Source organism: Symphalangus syndactylus, chromosome 17 (assembly GCF_028878055.3).
Source record: "Symphalangus syndactylus isolate Jambi chromosome 17, NHGRI_mSymSyn1-v2.1_pri, whole genome shotgun sequence".
In the NCBI taxonomy this organism is placed as follows: domain Eukaryota; kingdom Metazoa; phylum Chordata; class Mammalia; order Primates; family Hylobatidae; genus Symphalangus; species Symphalangus syndactylus.
The window spans coordinates 11,777,868-11,804,911 of NC_072439.2; the positions used below are offsets into that span (position 1 = coordinate 11,777,868).

Consider the following 27,044-nt stretch of genomic DNA (forward strand, 5'->3'; position numbering starts at 1 on the left):
AGCTACTAGGGAGGCTGAGGCAGGAGAATTGCTTGAATCCAGGAGACGAAGGTTGCAGTGAGCCAAGATCGCGCCATTGCACTACAGCCTGGGCAACAAGAGTGAAACTCCGTCTCAAAACAAACAAACAAACAAATAAACAAAACCTAGGAAATAGCAGCCTCTCTGGAAGGCGGTTCCCAATCCTGGGCTCTGCCTAACAGGAGCCCGTTCCTTCCCAGCGCCGCGGTGCCCTCTAGAGGCGAGGTGCGGCAGCACAGCGCCGACCGGCACAGGGCTGAGGTTCCACCCTGTGGGCCCCGGGCCGCCCCTCTCTGCCATGCTGCTGAGGTGCAAAATACTAAATTCGTGAGCCAAAGCTGGTCTTCCGTCAGGCCCCGGACCCACGACATTTCACGTTGGAAGGGACCCCAGAAACTCACTCATCCAATGCCCACATTTTTCACATACAGAAAACAAAAAGCAGCTGGGCACAGTGGTTCACGCCTGCAATCCCAGCACTTGGGAGGCCGAGGCAGGAGGATCGCCTGAGGCCAGGAGTTGAGACCAGCCTGGCCAACATGGTGAAACCCTGTCTCTACCAAAAATACAAAAATTAGGGCCGGGTGTGGTGGCTCACACTTGTAATCCCAGCACTTTGGGAGGCTGAGGCAGGAGAATCACTTGAGTCTGGGAGGCTGAGGTTGCAGTGAGCCAAGATTGCACCACTGCCCTCCTGCCTGGGCAAGAGTAAGACTCCATCTTAAAAAAAAAAATTAGCTGGGCATGGTGGTGGGCACCTGTAGTCCCAATTCCTCGGGAGGCTGAGGTTGCAGTGAGCCGAGATCAGGCCACTGCACTACAGACTGGGTGATAGTGAGACTGTCTCAAAAAAAAAAAAAAAAAAAAAGACATAAACAAGTAAATAAAAAGTTTTAGTGTACGTTAATTTGTCCAAGGCCACAGGGGGGTAGGTAGTAATGGGCCGGCCTGGAGTCCACCCCTTCAGTCTTTCCCTTTGAATCTGTTCCTTGGCACATGGTAAAAACGTTTGTGCTTCATTTTTTTTTCTTTTTGAGACAGTGTCTTGCTCTGTCACGCAGGCTGGAGTGCAGTGGTGCAACCTCGGCTCACTGCAACCTCTGCCGCCCAGGTTCAAGCAATTCTCCTGCCTCAGCCTCCCAAGTAGCTGGGATTAAAAAAAAAAGAAAGAAAGAAAGAAAGAAAGAAAGAAAGAAAGAAAGAAAGAAAGAAAGAAAGAAAGAAAGAAAAGCTGAGTACCTGTCTCAAAAAAAAAAAAAAAGAAAAAGGAAAAAAAGGTTTTCTCAGCCCCAAGGCCTGAGGCTCACCCCTGGGACAGGGCACCCTGTTAACACTGGCAGGAAAATGACACCATTTATTCCGACGTCTGCGTCTGTAGTTTTATTCCATATCTGGCTGGGGGAGGGTGGTCTCTGGGTTGGATGGAGTGAGGGTGGAGGGGACAGTGATGGTCCCTGCTCCCACCTCCCCAAGCCCACCTGGGAAGCTGCGTGGCCGGGCTGCTGGGGACATCCCGAGCCCTGGGGGAGACAGAGGTGTGGGTGTTTGGGCTTCATCTTGCAGGTACAAGGAGATACATTCCATCAAGCAGTTCCTGATTTCATGGAGTCCTTCGAGGGCTCGGCTGGGAGGTCCCTCTCCTGGGGGCTCCAAGAGCCGGACCTGGTGGTTTCCGGAAGGATCGAGGACAAGTCCTGGGAGTTTCAGGCCTCGGCAGTGACAGTGTGTTAATTGCACTTGTTTGATTATCTGGCAGAAGCCAGGAGAGACAGGGACAGCATCCTTCTCTTTGGTGACCATCCCAGGCACCCAGAGGTGACCAGACTTCTGTGTGGTCTGGGACAGTGCAGGGCTCAGGCAGGAAGGGCCACCGTGGTGAAAGGCCACTGACAATTCTGGTGAGGAGTAGGGTGGCAGGGGTTCAGCCAGGGAGAAGAGGTGGCTGCCTTTGCTCAGGGCCCTGCTCTCACCTTCCAAGGGTCTAGAGGACACAGAACTCATGGATTTTGGTCTCGCAGCCCCAGGGGCCACGCAGCAAAAGGGGTTCAACTGGAAGTATGCAACATCTGGGAAAGGCCAATTCTGGCAGAACTGGAAGATTCCAGCCTGGTGGAGAGGTGTCCAGGGAGAGAAGAGTCCTGCTTCGGTTGGTCATAAGGAAAGTAGACATCATTCCGAAGAGGCAGAGAGCTCACTATGTTATTGATAAAAAAAAATTCTTGGCCGGGCACGGTGGCTCACACCTGTAATCCCAGCACTTTGGGAGGCTGAGGCAGGCGGATCACGAGGTCAGGAGATCGAGACCATCCTGGCTAACACAGTGAAACCCCGTCTCTACTACAATACAAAAAAATTAGCCGGGCGTGGTGGTAAGCGTCTGTAGTCCCAGCTGCTGGGGAGGCTGAGGCAGGAGAATGGCGTGAATCTGGGAGGCGGAGCATGCAGTGAGCCGAGATCCCGCCACTGCACTCCAGCCTGGTTAGGCCGGGTGCAGTGGCTCATGCCTGTAATCCCAGCACTTTTGGAGGCCAAGGTGGGCGGATCACCTGAAGTCAGGAGTTTGAGACCAGCCTGGCCAACATGGTGAAACCTCGTCTCTACTAAAACTACAATAATTTCCTGGGCATGGTGGTGCACACCTGTAATCCCAGCTACTTGGGAGGCTGAAGCAGGAGAATCACTTGAACCCAGGAGGTGGAGGATGCAGTGAGCCGAGATCGTGCCACTGGACTCCAGTCTGGGTGACAGAGGGAGACTCCGTTCAAAAAAAAATAAAAACCTCAAGATGTAAATGTGACTGTAAAAATCAAACCCTTTATGATACACAAAGGGGCCCTTAGGAAATGAGCCAGCAGCTGGGGTGCAGGACGTGGGGTCCCAAGAGCCCAGGAAACCCTGGATACAGTCAGCTCAATGTTTCGGAAGAACAGAGGAAGCAGAGTGCATTGAGGAAGAGAGACGGCTGGGCGCGGTGGCTCACGCCTGTGATCCCAGCACTTTGGGAGGCCGAGATCACTTGAGGCCAGGAGTTCAGCGAGACCCGTCTCTAGTATGTATTAAAAAAAAAAAAAATCTGTAGAAAAATGGAAGAAATTGGGGAGCGAGGAAAGAGGCTGCCTGGGTCCAGGTTGTGCCTGTATGTGAAGAGACAGCAGCGGCTCCAGTGGGGAGAAGGAGGAAAGGCCTGTGGGAGATGTCCGCTCTCAGGGGCTCGGAAGCCCCTCAGCCTCTTGCCTCCCCAGCGGGAGACACGTAGGAGGCCGAGCAAGCTGGGTGCCCTTGAGAGACAGGCCCAGGCAGGGCTGTGGCCACAGCACCCCTGGGGGTTCCCCAGCGAGGTGGAGGCAGAGGTTCTAGGGGCCTGGGAGCCGCCCAGGGCGGGGAGTGAGCCTGGAAGCCATCCAGCCTCCTGGAGAGTGGGCGTGGTTTAGAAACACAGTGGGCTTTTCCGGTCGCTAGTAACACGTAGAATTACAGAGTTCACGTTTAGTCCCAGACGGGAGACTGAGGCTCGAGACGGTGAGGAAGGCGTCTGCCGTCCAGGGCTGGAGCTCCTGAGGACCGACACCTGCCCGGCGGCCCGGCCCCTGGTCTCCCTGAGATGCTCAGGCCGGAGAGAAGCAGGATGATGGTTCCAGAGCGTCCTCCTCCAAGTCTCCCCGAGGCCCCAGCGGCGGTTCGGGCACCGGGGGACCCGTGGGGCTCTTAGTGGCACATCCGGGCGGTCATTTCTTTCTGTAAAGAGCAAGCAGGACATCAGCTCCCACCAGCCACTCCCAAGAGGGGTGATGCGAACAGCAGACACATGGAGACACACAGGCGGAGAAACGGCAGCTAGGGGCTTCCCTGAACCCCCAAACAAAAACCACACAGGCAATGGCACACCTAAGACCAGAGGCAGCAGGCTACCCCATGAGGCCAGAGAGTCAGCATTTTCAGATCTGTGGGCCAGACGGTCCCTGTCATGACGGCTCAACTCTGTCTTGTACCTCAAAAGCCACCTCAGACGATGGTAACCTCATGAGTGTACCTCGCTGCCAATAAAACTTTATTTACAGCCAGGCTTGGTGGCTCACGCTTGTAATCCCAGCACTTTGGGAGGCAGAGGCAGGCAGATCACCTGAGGTCAGGAGTTCGAGACCAGCCTGGATAACACGGTGAAACCCTGTCTCTACTAAAAATATAGAAATTAGCTTGGCATGGTGGCGGGCACCTGTAATCCTAGCTACTCAGGAGGCTGAGGGAGGAGAATTGCTTGAACCTGGGAGGCAGAGGTTACCGTGAGCCAAGATCACACCACCGCACTCCAGCCTGGGTGACAGAGCGAGACTCTGTCTCAAAAAAGAAAAAAACAACTTTGGGAGGCTGAGGTGGGCGGATCACGAGGTCAGGAGATCGAGACCATCCTGGCTAACATGGTGAAACCCTGTCTCTACTAAAAATACAAAAAAATTAGCCAGGTGTGGTGGCACGTGCCTGTAGTCCCAGCTACTCAGGAGGCTGAGAGAGGGGAATCACTTGAACCTGTGAGGTGGAGGTTGCAGTGGCTGAGATCATGTCACTGCACTCCAGCCTAGGTGACAGAGCAAGACCCTGTCTCAAAACAAACAAACAAACAAAAAAACCCCACAAACTTTATTTACAAAAACAGGAAGCCAGGCCAGACGGCTGCAATTTGCTGATCCCTGTCTTATACAGACTGGGACACTAGAAGGAAAGTTCTGGAATACAGAAAAAAAGAAAAGAAAAACAAAGAAAAAAGAGGAAGACCCCACTAACACCTTTAGACCCATCAAGTATGCAACTATTAATTTTAAATTTAGCAAAATGTTTACCAGTAGCAAAGCCTGAAAGGGGATGCACAAAAATGAGGAAGTTATGTGAAGATGTTTTTAATCTTCTTTTTTTTGAGACGGAGTTTCACTCTGTCATTCAGGCTGGAGTGCTGTGGTGCAATCTTGGCTCACTGCAACCTCCACCTCCTGGGTTCAAACGATTCTCCTGCCTCAGCCTCCTGAGTAGCTGGGACATAAGTGTCCACCCCCACGCCTGGCTAATTTTTTTTTTTTCCCGAGACAGAATCTTGCTCTGTCGCCCAGGCTGGAGTGCAGTGGCACAATCTCGGCTCACTGCAACCTCTGCCTCCTGGGTTCAAGCAATTCTTCCGCCTCAGCCTCCCAAGTGGCTGGAATTACAGGTGTGTGCCACCATGCCCAGCTAATTTTTTGTATTTTTAGTAGATGGGGTTTCACCATGTTGGCCAGGCTGGTCTCGAACTCCTGACCTTGTGAGCTGCCTGCCTTGGCATTCCAAAGTGCTGGGATTACAGGCGTGAGCCACTGTGCCTGGCCTTAATCTTTTCTTTTTTTGTTTATTTTTTTTTTTTTGAGACAAGTTACTGGCTGTCACCCAGGCTGGAGTACAGTGGCATGATCTCAGCTTACTGCAGCCTCAACCTCCCAGGCTCAAGCGATTCTCCTGTCTCAGCCCCCTGAGTAGCTGGGACCACAGGCACGCACCACTGTGTCTGGCTAATTTTTTTCATTTTTTGTAGAGATGAGGTCTCACTATGTTGTCCAGGCTGTTCTCAAACTTCTGAGCTCGAGTGATCCTCCCTCTTTGGCCTCCCAAAGGGCTGGGATTACTGGTGGGAGCCACCTCGTCCGTCCATTTTTAACCATTTTTTAAAGTTGTAAGAGAGTGGTGGCTCCCACCTGTCATCTGAATACTTTGGGAGGCCAAGGCGGGAGGATTGCTGGCATCCATGAGTTTGAGACCAGCCTGGGCATCATAGTGAGGCCCCATCTCTACACACAATAAGAAATCAGCCGGGTGTGCTGGCTGTGGTCCCAGCTACTCGGAGGCTGGTGGGGTCCCGCTCTCACATCAGGGTCCCCACATCCATACAGCGCCCGGCAGCCTGGGGAACAGTGCAGCCCCCGGGCAGTTTCCAGTGCCAGGCCCTGAATCACGGGCACCCACTCTACTGCTGGTCCCCATCACCGAGTCACAATTGTGGGCCCCAATTTCACGAAGCCACATTGGCTTCAGGCACGTGGACCCCACACTGAGGAATCTGGTCCCTGGGTTCGTCTCCCGATAAAACCTGGTAACGTGGAAAGCAGACAGGCTAGGGCGGACGCAGAGGTACCCGGCTGGCTGCAGAAATCGGGTGGAGTCTAGGCCGGGTGCGGTGGCTCCCGTCTATCATTCCAGCACTTTGGGAGGCCGAGACAGGGAGATCACCTGAGTTCAGGAGTTCAAGACCAGCCTGGCCAACATGGCAAAACCCAGTCTCTACTAAAAATACAAAAATTAGTGGGGCGTGATGGCACGTGACTGTAGTCCCAGCTACTCAGGAGGCTGAGGCAGGAGAATTGCTTGAACCCGGAAGATGGGGGTTGCAGTGAGCCAAGAGGGCGCCACTGCACTCCAGCCTGGGTGATAGAAGGAGACTCCATCTCCAAAAAAAAAAAAACAAAAAAAACAGGCCAGGCACAGTGGCTCCCGCCTGTAATCCCAGCACATTGAGAGGCTGAGGTGGGCAGATCACAAGGTCAGGAGATCCATCGAGACAATCCTGGCTAACACGGTGAAACCCCATCTCTCCTAAAAACACAAAAAATTAGCTGGATGTGGTGGCACGTGCCTGTAATCCCAGCTACTTGGGAGGCTGAGGCAGGAGAATCACTTGAATTCGGGAGACGGAGGCTGCAGTGAGCCGAGATCGCACTACTGCACTCCAGCCTGGGCGACAGAGGGAGACTCCGTCTCAAAACAAACAAAAACAAAGAAAGAAACAAACAAAGTTGGGGTGGAGTCCGCTTGTGCCGGCTCGCATCCCTTTCATAAGGGACACTGAGGGGCGCTCTGGGACACCTGAGCTCAGGACGGTGAAGGCGGAGTGAGCTGGACGCGGGGCTGGCGCGGAGGAAACTGCACCTGTCGCCGGCATTTGTTCCGTGGGAGAACGCAGGATCCCTCCCAGCTACCTCACCACTTGTCCCATCAGCAGAGTCCCCGGGGCCCAACTCCAGCCGGAGCCGCCAGCTGCTGGGCCGACTACGAGCAGTCAGGGTCGTGGCCCCGGAACGGTTCGTCTGCCATGGGCCGCCAGCCCCACCGCAACCCCGCGCGCGCCCTCAGCCCCAAGCCTGCGCACCAGCGGCTCCAGCTCCTTGGTGTCGATGAGGCCGAATTCCTTGACGAAGTAGTAGAAGTGCTTGTAGCAGGTGTTCACGTGGGCCTCGGAGCCCATCTGCGCGATGCGGTCAAAGTGGTGGATGTAGACGTGCACGAACACGCGGAACAGCCGTGACAGGATCTTCCGCACAGTCTGCAGGAAGTTCTTGGGGAATGGAGTGCCTGCAGGGAGAGGGGTGGGACGGGTCCACGGACTCAGCCAAGTTCATGTCCAGAAAACCCTTTGCTCCTGGATGTGACAAGGGGCTTCCAGACAGAAATTGCTCGCAGACCGGGCGCGGTGCTGACACCTGTAATCCCAGCACTTCGGGAGGCCGAGGCAGGCAGATCACTTGAGGTCAGGAGTTCGAGACCAGCCTGGCCAACATGGAGAAACCCCATCTTTACTAAAAAACACAAATATTAGCCGGGTGTGGTGGCTCACGTCTGTAATCCCAGCTACTCAGGAGGCTGAGGCAGGAGAATCACTTGAACCTAGGAGGTAGAGGTTGAAGTGAGCCGAGATCGTGCCACTGCACTCCAGCCTGGGTGACAGAGTGAGACACTGTCTCAAAGAAAAAGAAAAGAAAAGAAAGGTACGCTGTACTCTGGAGGGACGTGCCCTAATGATCATCCTCAAACCCACGTTTATGGGGCGTCCCTGAGAGCCCTGCAGTGCATTACACGTCCAGCTGGCAGGAGGTCCCACCAACGGGGTGATGATCCTGGTGGGCCCGGGGCTCCACGGCAGTGATTCTGAAACCACTGAGAACACTGGGCGCAGCGCTGGCAGGGGGGCTTGTCTCCTCTGTGAAGGACTGCAGGCCTGATGCTGATCCTGCCCTTCTCTGCTTTGGGGTGAGGGAGACAGGAGTCACCAGGAGCGATTCAGGATGAAGGGGGGCTACTAAGAGCAGCCCAACTTAGGAGAATACTCAGAAATGGAATCTTTTTTTTTTGAGACAGGGTCTTGCTCTGTCGCCCAGGCTGGAGTACAGTGGTGCAATCATAGTTTACTGCAGCCTCAACTTCCTAGCCTAAAGCGATCCTCCCACCTTAGCCTCCCGAGTAGCTGCGACCACAGGCATGCGCCACCATGCCTGGCTAATCTTTAAAATTTTTTGTAGAGATGGGATCTTGCTATGTTGCCCAGACTGAGCTCAAACTCCTGGGCTCAAGCGATCCCTGGGCTCGGCCTCGCAAAGCACTGGCATCACGGGTGTGAGCCACTGTGCTCGGCCTCCCTGACCTTTCCGGAAGGCTCTGTGTCCCCGAGCCCCTGCCAGCTCTGACTCACCAACGTTGGTGGGGAAGAGGTCCTCGTTGTTGATCTGTGCCTCGATCCAGTCCATCAGCAGGTCCATGTACCTGGGCGCCGAGAGTGCCGTGGGCTTCCGGAACTTATGCTCGTCCTGCCAGCGGTACTCGTACTTGGGGCCCCCCGACATGACGGGGCAGGACTGCTCCGTGCAGCCGTCGCTGATGGTGCCGTAGATGAGGTTGACGCGGTTAAAGAAGTCCACCACGTGAACAGCCACCCAGTCGTTCAGGTCCTCGCCTGGGGGCAGCTGCACGGCCAGCCGCAGGTCCAGCCCGGCGTTCAGCGACGCCTGCGCCTTCTTGTGCAGCTCGAAGCGCTGGGTGCCCGGCTCAAACTTGCGCTTGGGGCGGAATGTCTTGTCCTTGTTGAAGACTTGCTTCAGGAAGGGGTTGGACATCTTGGTGACGCCTGCTCTCCTGGAATGCTTCTGTAGAGGGGTCCTGGGCCAGCTGGCTGGGGGTGCTGACCAACCCGAGAGGCCACGCAACACTCACCAAGCCCCGCAGCTCTCCCGCAGACCTGAAATACACAGGGGAATCACGACCTGCTGGAGGCGACAGAACTTCCCGGAAACTCGTGCTGAGGGCACAAGCGGCAGGATTTGTTTTTGTTTTGTTTTCTTGAGACAGGGTTTGCCCTGTGGAGTACAGCGGTGCTATCACGGCTCACTGCAACCTCTGCCTCCCAGGCCCAAGCGATCCTCCCAACTTAGCCTCCTGAGTAGCTGGGACTACAGGCACATATCACCACACCTGGGTAATTTTCTTTATTTTTAGTAGAAACGAGGTCTCACTATGTTGCCCAGGATGGTCTCCAACTCCTGGGCTCACATGATCCTCCCACCTCTGCCTCCCAAAGTGCTGGGCTTACAGGCGTGAGCCACTAGTGGCAGGGTTCAAAACATCCCCTGGACTTTTGACTTTAAGGAGTTTCACCCAAAGGGGGCCACCTCCTCAGTGGACAGAAGAGAACTCTAGCGTGGCAAGACCTGACCAGTTCACAGCAGAAGGTGCGGAGAGCCGGGCCCCAAGAGCCCGCAGGGGCCGCATCTTCCCTGTTGCTGATGCCTGGTCTGGACCTAGACTTGCTGCTGCCTGGCACTCTGGGGCTTGAGTGTGGGGGCAGGCTGAGATGCCGGCTACAGAGGACTGCCCGGCCGGACTGCGGCCTCCACAAAGGAAGCCACGCCGCAATGCCCGCAGCCTGTGCATGGCAGCCTAGGTGGAAGAAGGTCTCGAGGGACGTCATCTTGGATTACTTGGGTGGCCCCACAGTCAGTGACAAACGTCCTCAGGAGTGTGGCAGATACGGGGGAGACGGCTGTGTGAGGATGGAGGCAGAGATGGGGGTGATGCTTCCACAAGCGAAGGGTCGCCCAGGACGCTGGCCACCGCCAGGAGCAGAGAGAAGCCTGGCAGATGCCCCTCGGCCTCAGAGAGACCCAGCCCCGCCCACACCTTCGTCTCGGACGTGCGGCCTCAGAACTGAGAATGAGTCTCTGTCGTGCCAGCGTTCTCCCCATGTTGCTGTGCCCAAGTCACTGGTCACTGGGTCAGGGACTCCGCGATCGGTGTGGTTTCATCCGCAAAGACCCCCTTCCAGGTTGGGTCACGCAGTGAGGTGCCGGGTGATTCCAGGGGCAGCTGTCCACCCCAAGGCACCGTATAAATAAGGATGCCTCCAGGAGCCGGCCCAAGTCTCATGCACGCCTGAGCGGTGACTTGTGAGACACCTGCGGGTTGCTCTGGGGTGGGGAACCGGCGTCCACCTACTCCCCTGAGAATTCTCAGGGGACAGGGACAGAGTCCATCCCGCACAGGGCGGAGGGACCACCTGGATCACACACTGCGCGTGTGCCGGGCTCACACTCACCACGCAGGGCCTGTCACCGCCAACACCGTTATTGTCACTGCCAGGACGCCGGCACCATGGCAGGCCCAGAGTGGATGCAGACCCCACCCTGCTCTGCTGGGTGTACCTCCTGGACGGGCAGAGACTTGACTGTGACACTTGGGGCAAGGCCCACGCAGGGTGCTGGGCAGGGCGGAGGTCCTCACCACAGCATGAAGAGGACCCAGCAGAAGGGGGAGTCAGAGAGGGGAGAGGGAGTGAGGCCCACACATGCCCAGGCTCCACCCAACGCTCACAAGTAATAAACACACATTCATCACGTTCTAGTACATTCCAACCCCCACCTCTTTGTTTTTTTGAGGCACAGTCTCGCTCTGTCACCCAGGCTGGAGTGCAGTGGCGCGATCTCAGCTCACTGCAGCCTCCACCTCCTGGGTTCAAGCAATTCTCCTGCCTCAGCCTCCCGAGTAGCTGGGACTACAGGCACTTGCCACCACGCCCAGCTAATGTTTGTATTTTTAGTAGAGACGGGTTTCACCATGCTGGCCAGGCTGGTCTCGAATTCCTGACCTCATCTGATCCGCCCACCTTGGCCTCCAAAGTGCTGGGATCGCAGGCGTGCGCCACCGCACCCGGCCGTGTTGCTGTTACTTGTGACTAAGTCCTGCCTTGTGTCTCATCCCTCACGATACATGACTGGGCGAGTGTTTGGGGCTGCCATCACAAATCACCACAAATTTCAGGCTGAAAACAACACCAATCTAGCACGGGGAAGCTCTCAGCTGTTGGGAATGGATCCTGTAGGGCTAAATTTAAGGTGTGGACAGGGCGGGCGCAGCGGTTCACACCTGTAAGTACTTTGAGAGGGTGAGGTAGGTAGATGGCTTGCGTCCAGGAGTTTGAGGTCAGCCTGAGCAACATGGCGAGATCTCGTCTCTACAAAAAAATTTAAAAATTAGCTGGGTGTAGTGGCGCATGCCTGTAATCCCAGAACTGAGGTGGGAGGACCGTTTGAGTCTGGGAGTTCGAGGCTGCAGTGAGCCTTGAACTGCAGCCTGGGCAACAGAGTAAGACCCTGTCTCAAAAAATAAAAAATAAAAAAAAAGGTGTGAGCAGAACTGGATGCTTCTGGAGGCCCCAGGGCTTAGGGTTAGGGTACCCCCCAACAGTCAACAGAACGGCCCCCACCAGAGAATGATCTGGACCCAGATGTTCACAGGGCCTGGGGGTTGGGGGAAGAGATGCTGCATTGTTTGGAAGAAAAGCAAGTTAGAGGCTGGGCGCGGTGACTCACGCCTGTAATCCCAGCACTGTGGGAGGCTGAGGCGGGCGGATCACCTGAGGTCGGGAATTCGAGACCAGCCTGGCCAACATGGTGAAACCCGGTCTCTACTAAAAATACAAAAATTAGCCAGGCATGGTGGCGGGCGCCTATAATCCCAGCTACTCGGGATGCTGAGGCAGGAGAATCGCTTGAACCTGGGAGGCAGAGGTTGCAGTGAGCCGAGATCACACCATTGCACTCCAGCCTGGGCGACACAGCGAGACTCTGTCTCAAAAACAAAACAAAACAGCCGGTCGCGGTGGCTCACGCCTGTAATCCCAGCACTTTGGGAGGCCCAGGTGGGCGGATCACGAGGTCAGGAGATCGAGACCATCCTGGCTAACGCGGTGAAACCCAGTCTCTACTAAAAATACAAAAACATTAGCCGGGCGTGGTGGCAGGCGCCTGTAGTCCCAGCTACTCAAGAGCTTGCAGTGAGCCAAGATTGCGCCACTGCACTCCAGCCTGGGCGACAGAGTGAGACTCCGTCTCAAAAAACAAAACAAAACACAACACAACACGGTGTCCACTGTGAACACAGTGATGACAGAGTCTGCACCATAAGAAGGTACAGGGTCAATGGTTTGTCACAAGGGAGCCCCTGGTGAGGACCGGCTGGCGACGCTGCTCAGGGCAGCCTGGGCACAGGTGGCAGGAGGACTCGAGTCCCACCCACTCTGCAGTGACCAGAAAGGCCTGAACTTCCCCAACACCATCCTAGGGCCCTTAGCCACCATCATCACTTCCTGCCACCAGGGTTAACACCCAACTAGGAACTTGAACTTTTCATTTTCCTGGGACAAAAACCCCGCCTCCACTTTACAGATGAGAAAACCAGGGCCCAGAAAACCAGGCCTCTACCCCCTGGCTCTGTGGACATCGGGGTTGGATCGTTCTCTGGGGTGGGGCCGTCAGGGGCACTGCAGGGTGCTGAGTGGCATCCCTGGCCGCCACCCACTCCCTGCCAGGAGCTCCCCCCAGTTATGACAACCACAGATGTCACCAGACATCACCCAGTGTCCCTTCGGGTTAAGATTAGATTGCCCTGGGTGAGATTGTGGCTCAGAAGATTATGACTGAATCTACAGCAGTGTCTCACGCCACACAGCTAGTGGGTGGATCGGCTGGGGCTCGAACCCTGGACTCTGTGGGTGAAGCCACCGCTCTTTCTGCCCCACAACTCCCTAACTTCAGCAAGTCTCAGGGATGCAGGCAGCCGTCTGATCACAAGCCTAGTGACACACGCTTCCTGGGCCAGCGCTGCTGCACCACGGGGCCTCTCCACTGCCCAGCAGAGCCACGTGGATGCTCCGAGTCAAGGGGCTGCTGACCCATCCTGGTTTTGCTTGGCGGGGCGCAACCCCAGGGTCACCACACAGGTCCCCCCTGCTTGCTTCTCTTCTATTTTTAGAGACAGGTTCTTGCTCTGCTGCTCAGGCTGGAGTGCAGTGGCAGGATCAGGGCTCACACTTCAGCCTCAACCTCCTAGCTCAAGGGACCCTCCTGCCTCAGCCTCCTGAGTAGCTGGGACCATGGGCACTCACTGCCATAATTTTTTATAATTTTTTCACCACCAGTTAATTTTTTTTTTTTTTTTTTTTTTTTTTGTATTTTTTGTAGAGACGGGAACTCACTATGTTGCCTATGCTGGTCTTGAACTCCCAGACTCAAGCGATCCATCCGCCTTAGCCTCTCAAGGTGCTGGGATCACTGGCGTAAGGTGCTGGGATCACTGGCGTGAGCCACTGTGCCTAGCCACCCCTGCCCATTTCCCAAGGAAGGAGCGATCCCGCAGCCCAGCCTCAGACCCTCCCTGGGAAGCCCCTGATTCAAAGAGGCCACCTCTGTGCTTATGGTATCCCCCTGGGGCTGGGGAGCCGAGGACGCATCCACGCTGCGGCTGAGCAGGTGGGAGCCATTGGGGGGGAACTGAGGCCCTTCCCCAGTGACGGCTCAGCACCCCAGAGCCCTGCACCTGCCCCGGTGATGAGCTCTGCAAGCCACACCTGCCCTCAGGCCACACCACCTGCAGCACAAGATCAATAAATCCCCTTGGGAGAAGGGAAAGTGACGGCCATCTCCAGGCCACGGTCCGCCTGGCACTGAGCGAGATGCTCCTCCACACTGGGAATCAATCACCTCAGTCCCCACATGCCTGTCTAGATGGGGCGAGTGCAGGCCCCACTTTACCAAAGAGGAAACCATGCAGGCGAGCGGACCCCCACCCACCCAGCCAGGCCCACTCGCCTCCCTCCTCCCCGTTTCCGCTTCACATCTGGGCCTGCTCGCAGCCGACTTTCCAACTCCAACAGAAATCACAGCACAGAGCAAAACCCAACCCGCCACAGCCTGGTGCTGCCGTTTGTTGATTTCAGGGCCTCCCATGCCAATTTGGGGGCTTAGCTTCCAACCATGCCACCTGGTTGGGCAGGCAGGGCCTTCCAGCAGTGGTATTGCAGCCCTGGGCTGACTGCAGCCACGGGAGGAGACCCCTACCTGGGCTGAGCCTCAGGGAGAAAGCGGCTGTTCCCACAGGCCCCCGCTTGTCTTTTTAAAACTTTTTGTAGAGATAGGGTCTCACTACGTTGCTCAGGCTGGTCTCAAACTCCTGGTCTCAAGTGATCCTCCTGCCTCAGCTTCCCAAAGTGCTGCGATTACAGGCGTGAGCCACCGTGCCTGGCCGAGGCTTATCTTCTTCTATATCCTTTTACGCTTGTCTACCAGACTCACTCCAAGACAGTTCCAGAAAACAAGACAGGGCAGCCCGAGGAGCTTGTAAACTTCCTCTTGGCATGTCTGTCTCCTTTCAGAAGGTGAGGGGTGCCAGGCGAGGTGGCTCATGCCTGTAATCCCTGCACTTTGGGAGGCTGAAGTGGGTGGATCACTTGAGGTCAGGAGTTCAAGACCAGCCTGGCCAACATGGTGAAACCCTATCTCCACTAAAATACAAAAAACTAGCCGGGTGTGGTGGCATGTGCCTATAATCCCAACTACTCAGGAGGCTGAGGCAGGAGAATCGCTTGAACCCAGGGAGGCGGAGGCTACAGTGAGCTGAGATCATACCACTGCACTCCAGCCTGGGTGACAGAGTGAGACTCCGTCCCAAAAAAAAAAAAAAAGGTGCAGGATTTTAAGTGGAAGTTAACATCTTTTGAAGAACCTTGTGGACGGGCAGAGTTCCCGTCACAGCAAACGGTTTTCTTTTTCCTTTTTATTTTTTTTGAGCGATTCTCCTGTCTCAGCCTCCCGAGTAGCTGGGACTACAGGCGCCTGCCACCATGCCCAGCTAATTTTTGTACTTTCAGTAGAGACGGGGTTTCACCATGCTGGCCAGGCTGGTCTCAAACTCTTTACCTCGTGATCCGCCCGCTTCGCCGTCCCAAAGTGCTGGGATTACAGGCATGAGCCACCGCGCCCGGCCTAGTTTTTTTTTTTTAAGTAGAGACAGGGGTTTCACCATGTTGCCTAGGCTGCTCTCAAATTCCTGGCCTCACGCAATCCTCCCACCTTAGCCTCCCAAAGTGCTGGCATTACAGACATGACCCACCGTGTCCGGCCCAAGCAAACCGTTTTCTATCAGGAACAAACACAGGCTCCTTAGCGGAGGGGTGATCGGCCACAGAAAGGGGTCTTTTCCAAAGAAAGGCCAGGGTGGCCTCGGGACCCTGACTCCCGCCCTGGTCCCCTGAGGCCCGGGGGCTGGTTACCGTGTCTGGGGCTCCCTCCGCTCTGCTCTTCTCAGATTCTTCCAGGGACAGTGTGGGGAAGACAAGGCAGGAATCAGCTCTCAGAATTCCACACCAAGGCCTTCTGGGCTCCCTTGGTCTTCCTCGGTCTTCCCACGGATGAGACACAAGTGACCCTTGGAAACTTCCAGAGAAATGAAAGGTGAGACGACAAATTCCCCTGCTGCAACACTTCTTTTTTTTTTTTTTAAACAACAGTTTCTCTAAGCAACCAACTGGTATGACCCCTCCCTCGCCGAGGTGCAGCAGCTCACGGACCACAGTCACCCACTTCCTTCCGGAGGTTTCCACATCCTGCCACTGCCTCGGGGACCGCTGCCCCAAAGCACGGCAGGCGCCTGAGAGACAAGCCCTGAGTGGAGAAGTCAGTTCCGTATGTTCTAGGTCAGTGCACAACACTGGCTTCTGGCCTGGCAGCCCAGCCCTGATACTTGGCTGGAAGATGCTCCCAGCCCAGAATCTGTCCTGTTAAAAAAGGCGCTGGGCGCGGTGGCTCACGCCTGTAATCCCAGCACTCTGGGAGGCTGAGGTGGGTGGATCACAAGGTCAGGAGATCGAGACCATCCTAGCTAACACGGTGAAACCTCATCTCTACTAAAAATACAAAAAATTAGCTGGGCGTGGTGCCGGGCGCCTGTAGTCCCAGCTACTCGGGAGACTGAGGCAGGAGAATGGCCTGAACCCGCGAGGCAGCACTTGCAGTGAGCCGAGATTGTGCCACTGCACTCCAGGCTGGGCAACAGAGTAAGACTCTATCTCAAAAAAAAAAAAGAGGCAGCGTCCTGGAGCCACCTTCCAAAATCTGAGTATTTATTTATTTATTTTTACTTTCATTTATTTATTTTTTTGACACGGAGTTTTGCTCTTGTCGCCCAGGCTGGAGTGCAGTGGTACGATCTCGGCTCACTACAACCTCTGTCTCCCAGGTTCAAGCAATTCTCCTGCCTCAGCCTCCCAAGTAGAAGGGACTACAGGTGCCCACCACAACACCCGGCTAATTTTGTATTTTTAGTAGAGGTGGGGTTTTGCCATGTTGGCCAGGCTGGTCTTGAACTCCTGACCTCAAGTGATCCACTCGCCTTGGACTCCCAAAGTGCTGAGATTACAGGCGTGAGCCATAACGCCCAGCCTCTGAGTGTTTATTTTTATTTACTTTTTTATTTTTATTTTTTGAGGTGAAGCGTCGCTCTGTCACCCAGGCTGGAGTGCAGTGGCATGATCTCGGCTCACTGCAACCTCTGCCTCCCAGGTTCAAGCGATTCTCCTGGTCAGCCTCCCATATAGCTGGGATTACAGACACACGCCACCACGCCCGCCTAATGTTTTATTTTTAGTAGAAACTGTTTCACCATGTTGGCCAGGCTGGTCTCAAACCCCTGACCTCAGGTGATCCACCCGCCTTGGCCTCCCAAAGTGCTGGGATGACAGGCGTGAGCCAGCATGCCCGGCCTGAGGGTTTACTTTTAAACGTTGCAACTGCTCCTGGTGCTGGAAGGCCACCCTCACTCCTGCTGGAGGATGGCTGCGTCTTCCCTGATCACCCAGGCATGCATCCTGTCACTGTTTTGTGCTTCTATCTGGTTTACATTTTTGTTTTTTTTTAGAGACAGGGTCTTGCTCTGTTGCCCAGGCTGGAGTGCAGTAGCGCAATCACAGCTCACTGCAGCCACGACCTCCCGGGCTCAAGTGATCCTCCCACCTCAGCCTCTTGAGTAGCTGGGACTACAGGCACACAATACCACACCTGTATAATTTTTGTATTTTTGTACAGATGGGGTCTTGCCATGTTGCCCAGGCTGGTCTCGAGCTTCTGGAGTCAAGCGATCCTCCCACCTCAGCCTCCCAAAGTGCAGGGATTACAAGTGTGAGCCACTGTGCCTACTGCATCTCTGACTTCTCTTGTGGGAAAGCAGACAGGCAGGAAGCAGGGCCTGTCCAGGCCCCTCCCGGCCAGGTGCTGTGCGGTGTTAGCATACTGTCCTAATTCTCCTGATAGTCTTTTCTTCTGTTTTTAGATTGACATATGACTCACATGCCACACATTTTAACCTTTGCAGTTACAGTTCAGGAGTACAGTTATGTGACTCCTGGCATGTTTGGAGTTGCACAAACACCACCTTTATCTAATTCCAGAACACTTTCCTCACCCCTAAAAGAAGCCCTGGCCAGCTGCAGTGGCTCACGCCTGTAATCCTGGCACTTTGGGAGGCCAAGGCAGGAGGACTGCTTGAGGCCAGGAGCTCAAGACCAGCCTGTGCAACATAGTGAGACCCGTCTCTGCGGGAAATAGTTAGAAGTTAGCCAGGCATGGTGGATGTGCCTGTATAGTCCTAGCTACTTGGAGGCTGAGGTCAGAGGATTGCTTGAGCCCAGGAGGTCGAGGCTGCAATGAGCTATGATTGTGCCACAGCACTGCAGCCTGGGGGACAAAGTATGACCCTGTCTCAAAACAAAGTTAAGATTGTGTCACCTAGGGGACAGTTACAGTGATGAGACGTCACGGACGCTTGTGGTGCCTGCTTCAGAGGACTCAGCCCAAGGTTTCAAGAGACAAGAGACCAAGTGTCAGAAAGAGGAACCCACAGGGAGGACGGCCCAAGCTCCCGTCCCAACCCAGGGCCACACTCCTTTCACGGAACTTTTTCCCAACCCAGGGCCACACTCCTTTCACGGAACTTTTTCCCAACCCAGGGCCACACTCCTTTCACGGAACTTTTTCCCAACCCAGGGCCACAGGGTCTGGGCTTGACTGGGCACCACCGACTTGGCACCGCCTTCTTGGCCTCCTGGATGGCTTCAGTCTGAACGTAGGGGCAGGAGCCATGCTCTGAGCCCGCCCAGTGGGAGCCGGGGACCCACCCCAGTCTCGCCACTGTGAAGAGCTCTCAGCCACACTCGGCTGCAGCGGGGGTCTCACCTGGGGGGCGATTCTGCACCCCGGGGGATACTGGGTGATGTCTGGGGGCATTTGTGGTTGTCATAACTGGAGGATGCTCCTGGCACAGAGTGGGTGGTGGCCAGGGATGCTGCCCAGTGCCCTGCAGTGCCCAGGACACCCCACCCCAGAGAACAATCCGCCTTGAATGTCCACAGTGCCGAGGGGGAAAAAGCTTGTCCTGCGAGTGGCAAAGCCAGGGATCTAACTGTTCTTGTTTGCTTGATTTTATTTTTTGAGACAAAGTCTTGCTCTGTCATCCAGGCTGGAGTGCAGTGGCACAATCACAGCCCACTCCGGCCTCAACCTCCGGGTCTCAAACAATCCTCCCACCTCAGCCTCCTGAGTAGCTGGGACTACTGGCGTGCACCCAGATAATTTTTGTATTTTTTTTCTTTTTTCCTTTTTGAGATGGAGTCTCGCTCTGTTGCCCAGGCTGGAGTGCAGTGGTGCGATCTTGGCTCACTGCAACCTCCGCCTCATGGGTTCAAGGATTCTTCTGCCTCAGCCTCCCGAGTAGCTGGGACTACAGGCATGCACCACCACACCCAGATAATTTTTTTTGTATTTTTAGTAGAGATGGGGTTTCACCATATTGGACAGGCTGGTCTCCAACTCCTCACCTTGTGATCCACCCGCCTTGGCCTCCCAAAGTGTTGGGATTACAGGCATGAGCCACCACACCCGGCAATTTTTGTATTTTTTGTAGAGACAGGGGTCTTGCTATGTTGTCCAGGCTGGTCTTAAACTCCTGACCTCAAGCAGTCCTCCCACCTTGGCCTCCCAAAGTGCTGGGATTATAGACACGAGCCACTGAGCCTGGCTCTGTCTCCCTCTTTAATGAGTAATTTTTACAAATCGCCAACCTCACTACTAGTTAGTACACAGTGACTGTGGTTGTGAGAGGCTCAAATGTGTATCTGGCCGTCTGAGTTTCTCCTGCTTTCTGGGGAGCGCTTCCCTACACACTCATAAACTAACCCTACAGGGGTTCCTGCCGCAGCCCTGTGAGGCTGGCAGGGCAGGTTGAAAGCGAATGCTCTCATTCCTGCTAAGTGATAGTGGACCTTTGCTGTCATTAGTAAACAGGCCTGGCATTTGCTGGGGCCCTGGAGGACCTGCTCCGGTGAAACTCATCATTTCCTGGCTGGCGGGAGGGGCTCACCCGTGCTGCTTGTCCAGAGCTGAGGCCAGCTGCCTCTCCCGAGGGTGCGAGGTAAAAGGTACGAGTCTGGGCTTGAACTCAGATCTTTCCATTCTGAATCTGCTGCGTCTGCCACTAGGGCAGCGTTTCCATTCTCTGCACTGTGGACGTCGGCGTGGGTCACTCTCTGGGGAGAGGCCATCCTGGGCCCTGCAGGGTGCTGAGCAGCATCCCTGGCCTCCACCCACTCCATGCCAGGAGCACCTCCAGTCATGAGAAAAACACAAATGTCCCAGACTTGGCCCAGTGTCCCCTGGGGGCAGAATTACCCTCGATTGACACCCCTTGGGTTAGGGGATTCCACGGACCCCCAAGAGACTCCGTGGCCCATGATCCTCTGCTCTGCTGAGGTCCCAGGAGGCTACATACATTGAAATCCACACCCTGAATGATGAAGGGGAGAGGAGGAGAATCCCAGGAACTGGGGTCCCCTGGTTTACACCGTCTGCCATATTGGGAGTTTATTCTGGTGTCTGGTGGGAGGAGGGAGCAGACTCAATTTTTTTCCAAATAACTAATGCAGTCCCCCACTTGACATTCAGGGCTGGATTCCTTCTCTGGGGTGAGTTTGTCCTGGGCACTGCAGGTGCTGAGCAATGTCCCTGGCCTCTACCCACTCCATGCCAGGGGCACCCCCTCCTCTAGTTGTGACAAACACAAATGCACCCCCCCCACTGCCCCGTATTTCCAAGTCCCCTGGGGGCAAAACTGCCCTGGGGCAAGACCTCAGCTAGATTGGCAGCTTCCCCTCTGATCTAATCTGCCAGGGACTCCACTGAGGGGATTCTGGGGGCCCCGACACCCGACCCACCTTAGCCCAGCCAAGTCTGCATCCCCAGAGCTCCTCGGCTGCTGGGCGCTTCTGAAACCAGCATCTGCAGCCCGGCAGAGCTGGCATGGTGACTGAGACTGTCTTGATTCTCCAGGGCACGTACAGTGCGACTCCCCACCCAGGTGTCCCAGTTCAGCCCATCCCTTTGTCCCCAGCGGGAATTGTCCGTGCTTTGAGTGGCTCACACCCCCGACCACTTCCTTTTTCTTCCCACTTGCCTCGTGGCCCAGGGGATGTTGGTGGGCTGAGTCGGGGCCAGACCACCCTGCCCCCTGCCCCCACAGGCCTGAACAAGGTGATGATTCTGGCCTTCAACACCAGGCGATGTCTGGGGACATCTGTGGTTGTCAGGTTTTGGGGGAACTCCTGGCATGGAGTGGGTGGAGACCAGGGACGCTGCTCAGCACCCTGCAGTGCCCAGGACACTCCACCCCAGAGAATGACTCAGTACCCAGGGGGAGACCCTGGCCCAGCCCCACACAGGAAGTCAGTAACAACTTCCTCCTTCCCTGTGGGACTTATGGTCAATGAAATACAACCTTAAACGTAGCAGTGATACAAATACTTTTTTTTTTTTTTTCGAGACGGAGTCTCGCTGTCGCCCAGGCTGGAGTGCAGTGGCATGATCTTGGCTCACTGCAACCTCCGCCTCCTGGGTTCATGCCATTCTCCTGCGTCAGCCTCCCGAGTAGCTGGGATTACAGCCGCCTGCAACCATGTTTGGCTAATTTTTTGTATTTTTAGTAAAGACGGGGTTTCACCGTGTTAGCCGGGATGGTCTCGATCTCCTGACCTCGTGATCCGCCCACCTTGGCCTCCCAAAGTGTTGGGATTACAGGTGTAAGCCACCGCACTCGGCCAAAAATACATGCATTATTTTAACACACTTTTAAAACTAATAAGCTAAATATAAGCTCTGCATTAAAACCAGAAGACCTAAGAGAAAAAACCCACAACTGGTGGGAAAGAAAAGGGAGAGAAACCTCCGTGAAACTGACCCCTGTATTAAGTAACCCTACAACCAAGATTCCAGTGCCGGCTGCAGGCCAGATCAGGGGAACACGCGCTTCCTGCAGAGTCATTCTCAAGCCCATCTGGCTGGAAAGAAAAGCCTTAAACTTGAGCCAAAGCCTCTCAACCCAGAGGAGACTTCTCATCCTCGCGTAATCCAGGACGGCCCGGCCACACAGTTTTAAGAAGAATGAGACAGGCCCTGACACAGAACAACACCCAATATCCGATAAGGGCAAAAAATAAGTTGCAAAACAGTATGGATACCCAGATCTTTTTTTTTCTTTTTTTGGAGACTGAGTCTTGCTCTGTCACCCAGGCTGGAGTGCAGTGGCGAAATCTCGGCTTCACTGCAAACTCCGCCTCCCGGGCTTAAGCAATTCTCCTGCCTCAGCCTCCCAAGTAGCTGGGACTACAGGCGCCCGCCACCACGCCCGGCTAATTTTTGTATTTTTGGTAGAGACGGGGTTTCACCATGTTGGCCAGGCTGGTCTCAAACTCCTGACCTCAAGTGATCCACCCACCTTGGCCTCCCAAAGTGCTGCGATTACAGGCGTGAGCTACTGCGCCCAGCCTCTAAGACCTTTTTGTTAAAGAAGGAATAAGAGGCCAGGTGCGGTGGCTCACGCCTGTAATCCCAGAACTTTGGAAGGCCAAGGCGGGTGGATCATAAGGTCAGGAGTTTGAGACTAGCCTGGCCAAGATGGTGAAACCCTGTCTCTACTAAAAATACAAAAATTAGCCAGGCGTGGTGGCGGGCACCTGTAATCCCAGCTATTCGGGAGGCTGAGGCAGGAGAATCACTTGAACCTGGGAGGCGGAGGTTGCAGTGAGCCGAGATTGTGCCACTGCACTCTGGCGTGGGCGACAAGCAAAACTCTGTCTTTAAAATAAAAAAAAAAAAGAAAGAATAATAAATTGGTACAACCATGAAAAAAAATACGGAACTATAGTGCCTGGAAGGAAAGTTTTTTTTTTTTTTCAGCTATCTGTTTGAGACAAGGTTTCGCTCTATCACCCAGGCTGGAGTGCAGTGGTGTGATCACGGCTCACTGCAGCCTCAACCTCCTGGGCTCAAACGATCCTCCCACCTCAGCCTCTCAAGTAGCTGGGACCACAGGCGCATGCCACCATGCCCAGCTAACTTTTGCATTTTTGGTAGAGATGGGGTCTTACTATGTTGCCCAGGCTGGTCTCAAACTCCTGGGTTCAAGCTATCCTTCTGCCTTGGCCTCCCACAGTGCTGGGATCACAGGCATGAGCCACAGCGCCCGACCCTCTGTGAATCTTTGTGGTAAAATGACATACTTTTCCCAGTCTGGATATATAAGGAAAAAAACAGTCATTTTGATATACTCAAAAGGAAAAGGGGGCGGGGTGCGGTGGCTCACGCCTGTAATCCCAGCACTTTGGGAGGCCGAGGCAGGTAGATTGCCTGAGCTGGGCAACATGGTGAAATCCAGTCTCTACTGAAACACCAAAAAATTAGCCGGGTGTGGTGGCGCATGCCTGTAATCCCAGCTACTCGGGAGGCTGAGGCACGAGAATCTCTTGAGCTCAGGAGGCGGAGGCTGCAGTGAGCTGAGGTTGCGCCACTGCACTCTAGCCTGGGCAACAGAGACTCCATCTCAAAAAAAAAAAAGGAAAAAGGAAGAGGCCAGGCGTGGTCCCCAGAAGGTATCGTGTCAAAGTCTGAAAGAAAATCCAAGTTCAGCCTTCTTTTGTGTGCAGCCAGGCACACGCTGGACCAAAGCCACCCACTGTGTGTTCCAGAGACTTCTCTGGGACTCCGAAAGGCAGAAGTGAAGGCCTCCTCCCAGAATCCTGTTTCTGAAGTCGGATTTGCCTTTTCTGCTTAAGCCATTTGACCTTCTAAATGCCAGGAAAACAGGAACAGAGCTCATCGGCTGGGGAAGGTCTAAAACTCCCCACCTTAAAACCCCAAGCTCTCAGTCAGCTGTGTGAGGAATTTTTCTGAAACCTCCACGATCAGGTCCCTAAGGTGAGAGAATACCTCCTTGGAAGGGAATTTTTTTTTTTTTCGAGACATTGTCTCTCTCTGTCGCCCGGGCTGGAGTGCAGTGGCGTGATCTTGGCTCACTGCAAGCTCCGCCTCCCGGGTTCAAGTGATTCTCCTGCCTCAGCCTCCTGAGTAGCTGGGACTACAGGCACGCGCCAGCATGCCCGGGTAAATTTTGTATTCCCCAGCCGATGAGCTCTGTTCCTGTTTTCCTGGCATTTAGAAGGTCAAATGGCTTAAGCCGAAAAGGCAAATCCGACTTCAGAAACGGGATTCTGGGAGGAGGCCTTCGCTTCTGCCTTTCGGAGTCCCAGAGAAGTCTCTGGAACACACAGTGGGTGGCTGTGGTCCAGCGTGTGCCTGGCTGTGTATTTAGTAGAGATGGGGTTTTGCCATGTTGGCCAGGCTGGTCTTGAATGCCTGACCTCAGGTGATCCGCTCTCCTCGACCTCCCAAAGTGCTGGGATTACAGGTATGAGCCACCCGCACCTGGCCAGCACATCCCAATTCGGACCAGCCATATTGCAAGGCCTCCACAGCCACAGGTGGTCAGCTCAGCTCCAGAGTTAAAAGAGAAAAGTCAACCTGTGGAAAGAGAGGGAGTTGGGAAGGGTGCAGTGGAACGGGTGTTGCTTGAGGTGGGTGCCTGAGTCATCCCTGGGGAAAGGGAAACACATCCGGGGGGTCTGGAGGACAGGGACATGGCATGCTGGGATTTCACTTTCTTAGTCCTCACTCTGTAATCGGTAGATCTCAGTGAGTTCTAATAAACAGGTCCCTGACAACTGCGGTTAAGAACCTGGCTTCTGGAAGTTCTCAGGGCTGCAACTCTGCAACTCTGACAGCCCAGGGGGCTCATCCAGCCCTCCTTCCTTCCCTCTGTAAGTTCATTTTTTTTTTTTGAAACGGAGTCTCACTCTGTCGCCCAGGCTGGAGTGCAGTGGCGCGATCTCGGCTCACTGCCAGCTCCACCTCCCAGGTTCACGCCATTCTCCTGCTTCAGCCTCCCAAGTAGCTGGGACTACAGGCGCCCGCCGCCACGCCTGGCTAATTTTTTTCTATTTTTACTAGAGACGGGGTTTCACTGTGTTAGCCAGGATGGTCTCGATCTCCTGGCCTCGTGATCCACCCGCCTCGGCCTCCCAAAGTGTTGGGATCACAGGCGTGAACCACTGCGCCCGGCCACCCTCTTGCACTTCTGAAACAACCAGCAAACCAAACAACCAAACAAATAAACATCCAACTTCCCCTACACGAAAGCAAGACCAGGCCTGGAAAGGAAGTGAATCCAGGAGAACAGAAAAGGAAGGTGGGTTTTGTCTCACGGGTCAAAACCTAGATCATCCCACACACGCAGGGAAATGAATGACTTGCTCGTCAAGGCATCACTGTGGGCTCTGATGGCTCCAGCCTTCAGCAGCCCCTCAGCTCTGCGTCCCAGCGCCTCTTCCGTAAAAGGGAAGCCCCTGTGACTGCATGATGCACAAGAAGGAAGGTGGTCTTGGGACCACGGCCTAGAGGGCGGCCAGGGCACTCCCTGCTGCCTGTGCAGGAGGCAACTCCTGAAGCAGAAAGCACAGATGGGATGTGAAACACGCAAAACACACATCTCAACATTTATCCAACCATCTGCTTTCAATACAGGCAGTTTATTGCGTGTCAATTAAACCCGTATAAACTGTTAAGGAGAAAACGAAGAAAAAAGCAAGTGCAAAAAAAGCAGTGTGGGCCGGGCGTGGTGGCTCACGCCTGTCATCCCAGCACTTTGGGAGGCCGAGGCGGGCGGATCACCTGAGGTCAGGAGTTCAAGACCAGCCTGGCCAACATGGCGAAACCCCGTCTCTACTAAAAATACAAAAATTAACTGGGTGTGGTGGTGGGTGCCTGTAATCCGGGCTACTCAGGAGGCTGAGGCAGGAGGATCACTTGCACCCGGGAGGCAGAGTTTGCAGTGAGCCGAGATCACGCCACTGCTCTCCAGCCTGGGCGACACAGTGAGACTCCAGACTCCGTCTCAAAAACAAACAAACAAAAAAGCAGTGTGTACAAAGACTGGAAATCTTACCCCCAGGGTGAACTGCGGCTTGGAGCATTGATTTTCTGCTCTGTAATTGCATTTTCCAATCTCCTCTCCCCTCTCAGTGACTCCTAACGAAATGCACCCTCGCTTACACTTTCTAGCCCCTCTTCGCTGCAGGGAGGAGGAGCAGCTTGTCCTTGGCGGACGCCTCTTTCGGGGGTGGGGGGGCCCTGCCAGCGACTTTGGGGACCCCGAGCAAGAAGGGCATATTCGAAAGGGCCCGACAGCTGCGTGGGCTTGGGGGTCCTGAAGCCCTGCAGAATTTTAATCCACACCGGGAGGTGCGGGGTCCTGCGGGAGGACAGCGGGCAGGGCCAGGAGTTCACCCCCGCAGCTCGACCCCGCACCCTGTATCCCCCTCCGGGGTAATCGGTCTCCCTGCCGCCCGCGTTCACCCCTCCTGGGGGATCGGCCTCCCTGCCTGGGTTCGCGCTTCCTGAGGGATTCAGCCTCCTCGCCGCCTAAGTTCACCCCTCCTGAAGGATCCGGCTTCCCTGCCGCCTGAGTTCGCCCTTCCTTTTTTCTTTTTTCTTTTTCTTTCTTTCCTTTTTTTTTCCCCCGCTCTGGTTGCCCAGGCTGGAGTGCAGTGGTATGATCTCGGCTCACTGCAACCTCTGCCTCCCGGGTTCAAGTGATTCTCCTGCCTCAGCCTCCTCAGTAGCTGGCATGACAGGCGCGTGCCACCTCGCGCGGCTAATTTTGTATTTTTGGTAGAGACGGGGTTTCACCATGTTGGTCAGGCTGGTCTCAAACTCCCGACCTCAGGTGATCCACCCGCCTCGGCCTCCCAAAGTGCTGGGATTACAGGCGTGAGCCACCGCGCCCAGCCTCGCCCTTCCTGAAGGCTCGGCCTCCCCGCCGCCTAAGTTCGCCCCTTCTGAGAGATCCAGCTTCCCCGCCGCCAGGGTTCGCCCTTCCTGAGGACTCGGTCTCCTCGCCGCCTAAGTTCACCCCTCCCGGGCACCCACCTGGCCGCCTCTGCCGCCCGCCTTCGCCCCTCACAGGCACCCACCTGACCGCCTCTGCCGCCCGCCTTCGCCCCTCCCAGGCACCCAGCTGACCGCCTCTGCCGCCCGCTTTCGCCCCTCCCGACACCCACCTGGCCGCCTCAGCCGCCGCCCCGCCTTGCAGCCGCCGCGGAGGGACACAGCCGCGGAGGACGCCTCACACGTACGCCCGACCGCACCCGCGGACCGGACCTACTTTCCTTAAAGGGCCCGGGGCTCCGCGCAGAAGCGGCGTGCAGGGGTTTCCCAGACTTGGTCCCGCGGGCTTTAAGGGGCGCGGGCGGCGAAGGCGCACGGAGCCAAGTTCCGGGCAACAGCCCTAGGACACCCTGAGCCGGGCCGGGAGGAGGTCTCCGTTGCCTAGCTACCGGGGCCGCGGCCTGCGGGCGGAGCCTGCACCGTGGCTGCGACACGGGGCGGGGCCTCAGCGGGAGTCGGCCGAGGAGCGGGCACGGGCCATTGGCGCATGTGTAGGGCGCGGCCTGGGGGCGGGGCCCACCCGGTGGCGGA

The 27,044-nt window shown here is 55.4% G+C and overlaps 1 protein-coding gene across 7 annotated transcripts; it reads right to left on the minus strand.

The window, feature by feature from the left end:
* Nucleotides 1–1,374: 1,374 nt before the first annotated feature.
* On the minus strand, nt 1,375–26,960 carry MOB3A (MOB kinase activator 3A). Of its 7 annotated transcripts, none has more exons than XM_063620645.1 (6): nt 26,627–26,865; nt 23,937–24,032; nt 15,407–15,569; nt 8,501–9,043; nt 7,184–7,386; nt 1,375–3,756 (listed from the first exon to the last, which is right to left on the minus strand). In XM_063620645.1, the coding sequence occupies exons 4-6, from the start codon at nt 8,919–8,921 to the stop codon at nt 3,727–3,729; spliced, it is 654 nt and encodes a 217-aa protein (XP_063476715.1). In that variant the 5' UTR covers nt 8,922–9,043; nt 15,407–15,569; nt 23,937–24,032; nt 26,627–26,865; the 3' UTR covers nt 1,375–3,726. The 7 variants fall into 7 exon arrangements, with proteins under 7 accessions (XP_063476715.1, XP_063476714.1, XP_063476718.1 ...); XM_063620644.1 differs by having other exon boundaries at nt 23,873–24,032; nt 26,627–26,667; XM_063620648.1 differs by having other exon boundaries at nt 26,540–26,628.
* Nucleotides 26,961–27,044: the final 84 nt, after the last annotated feature.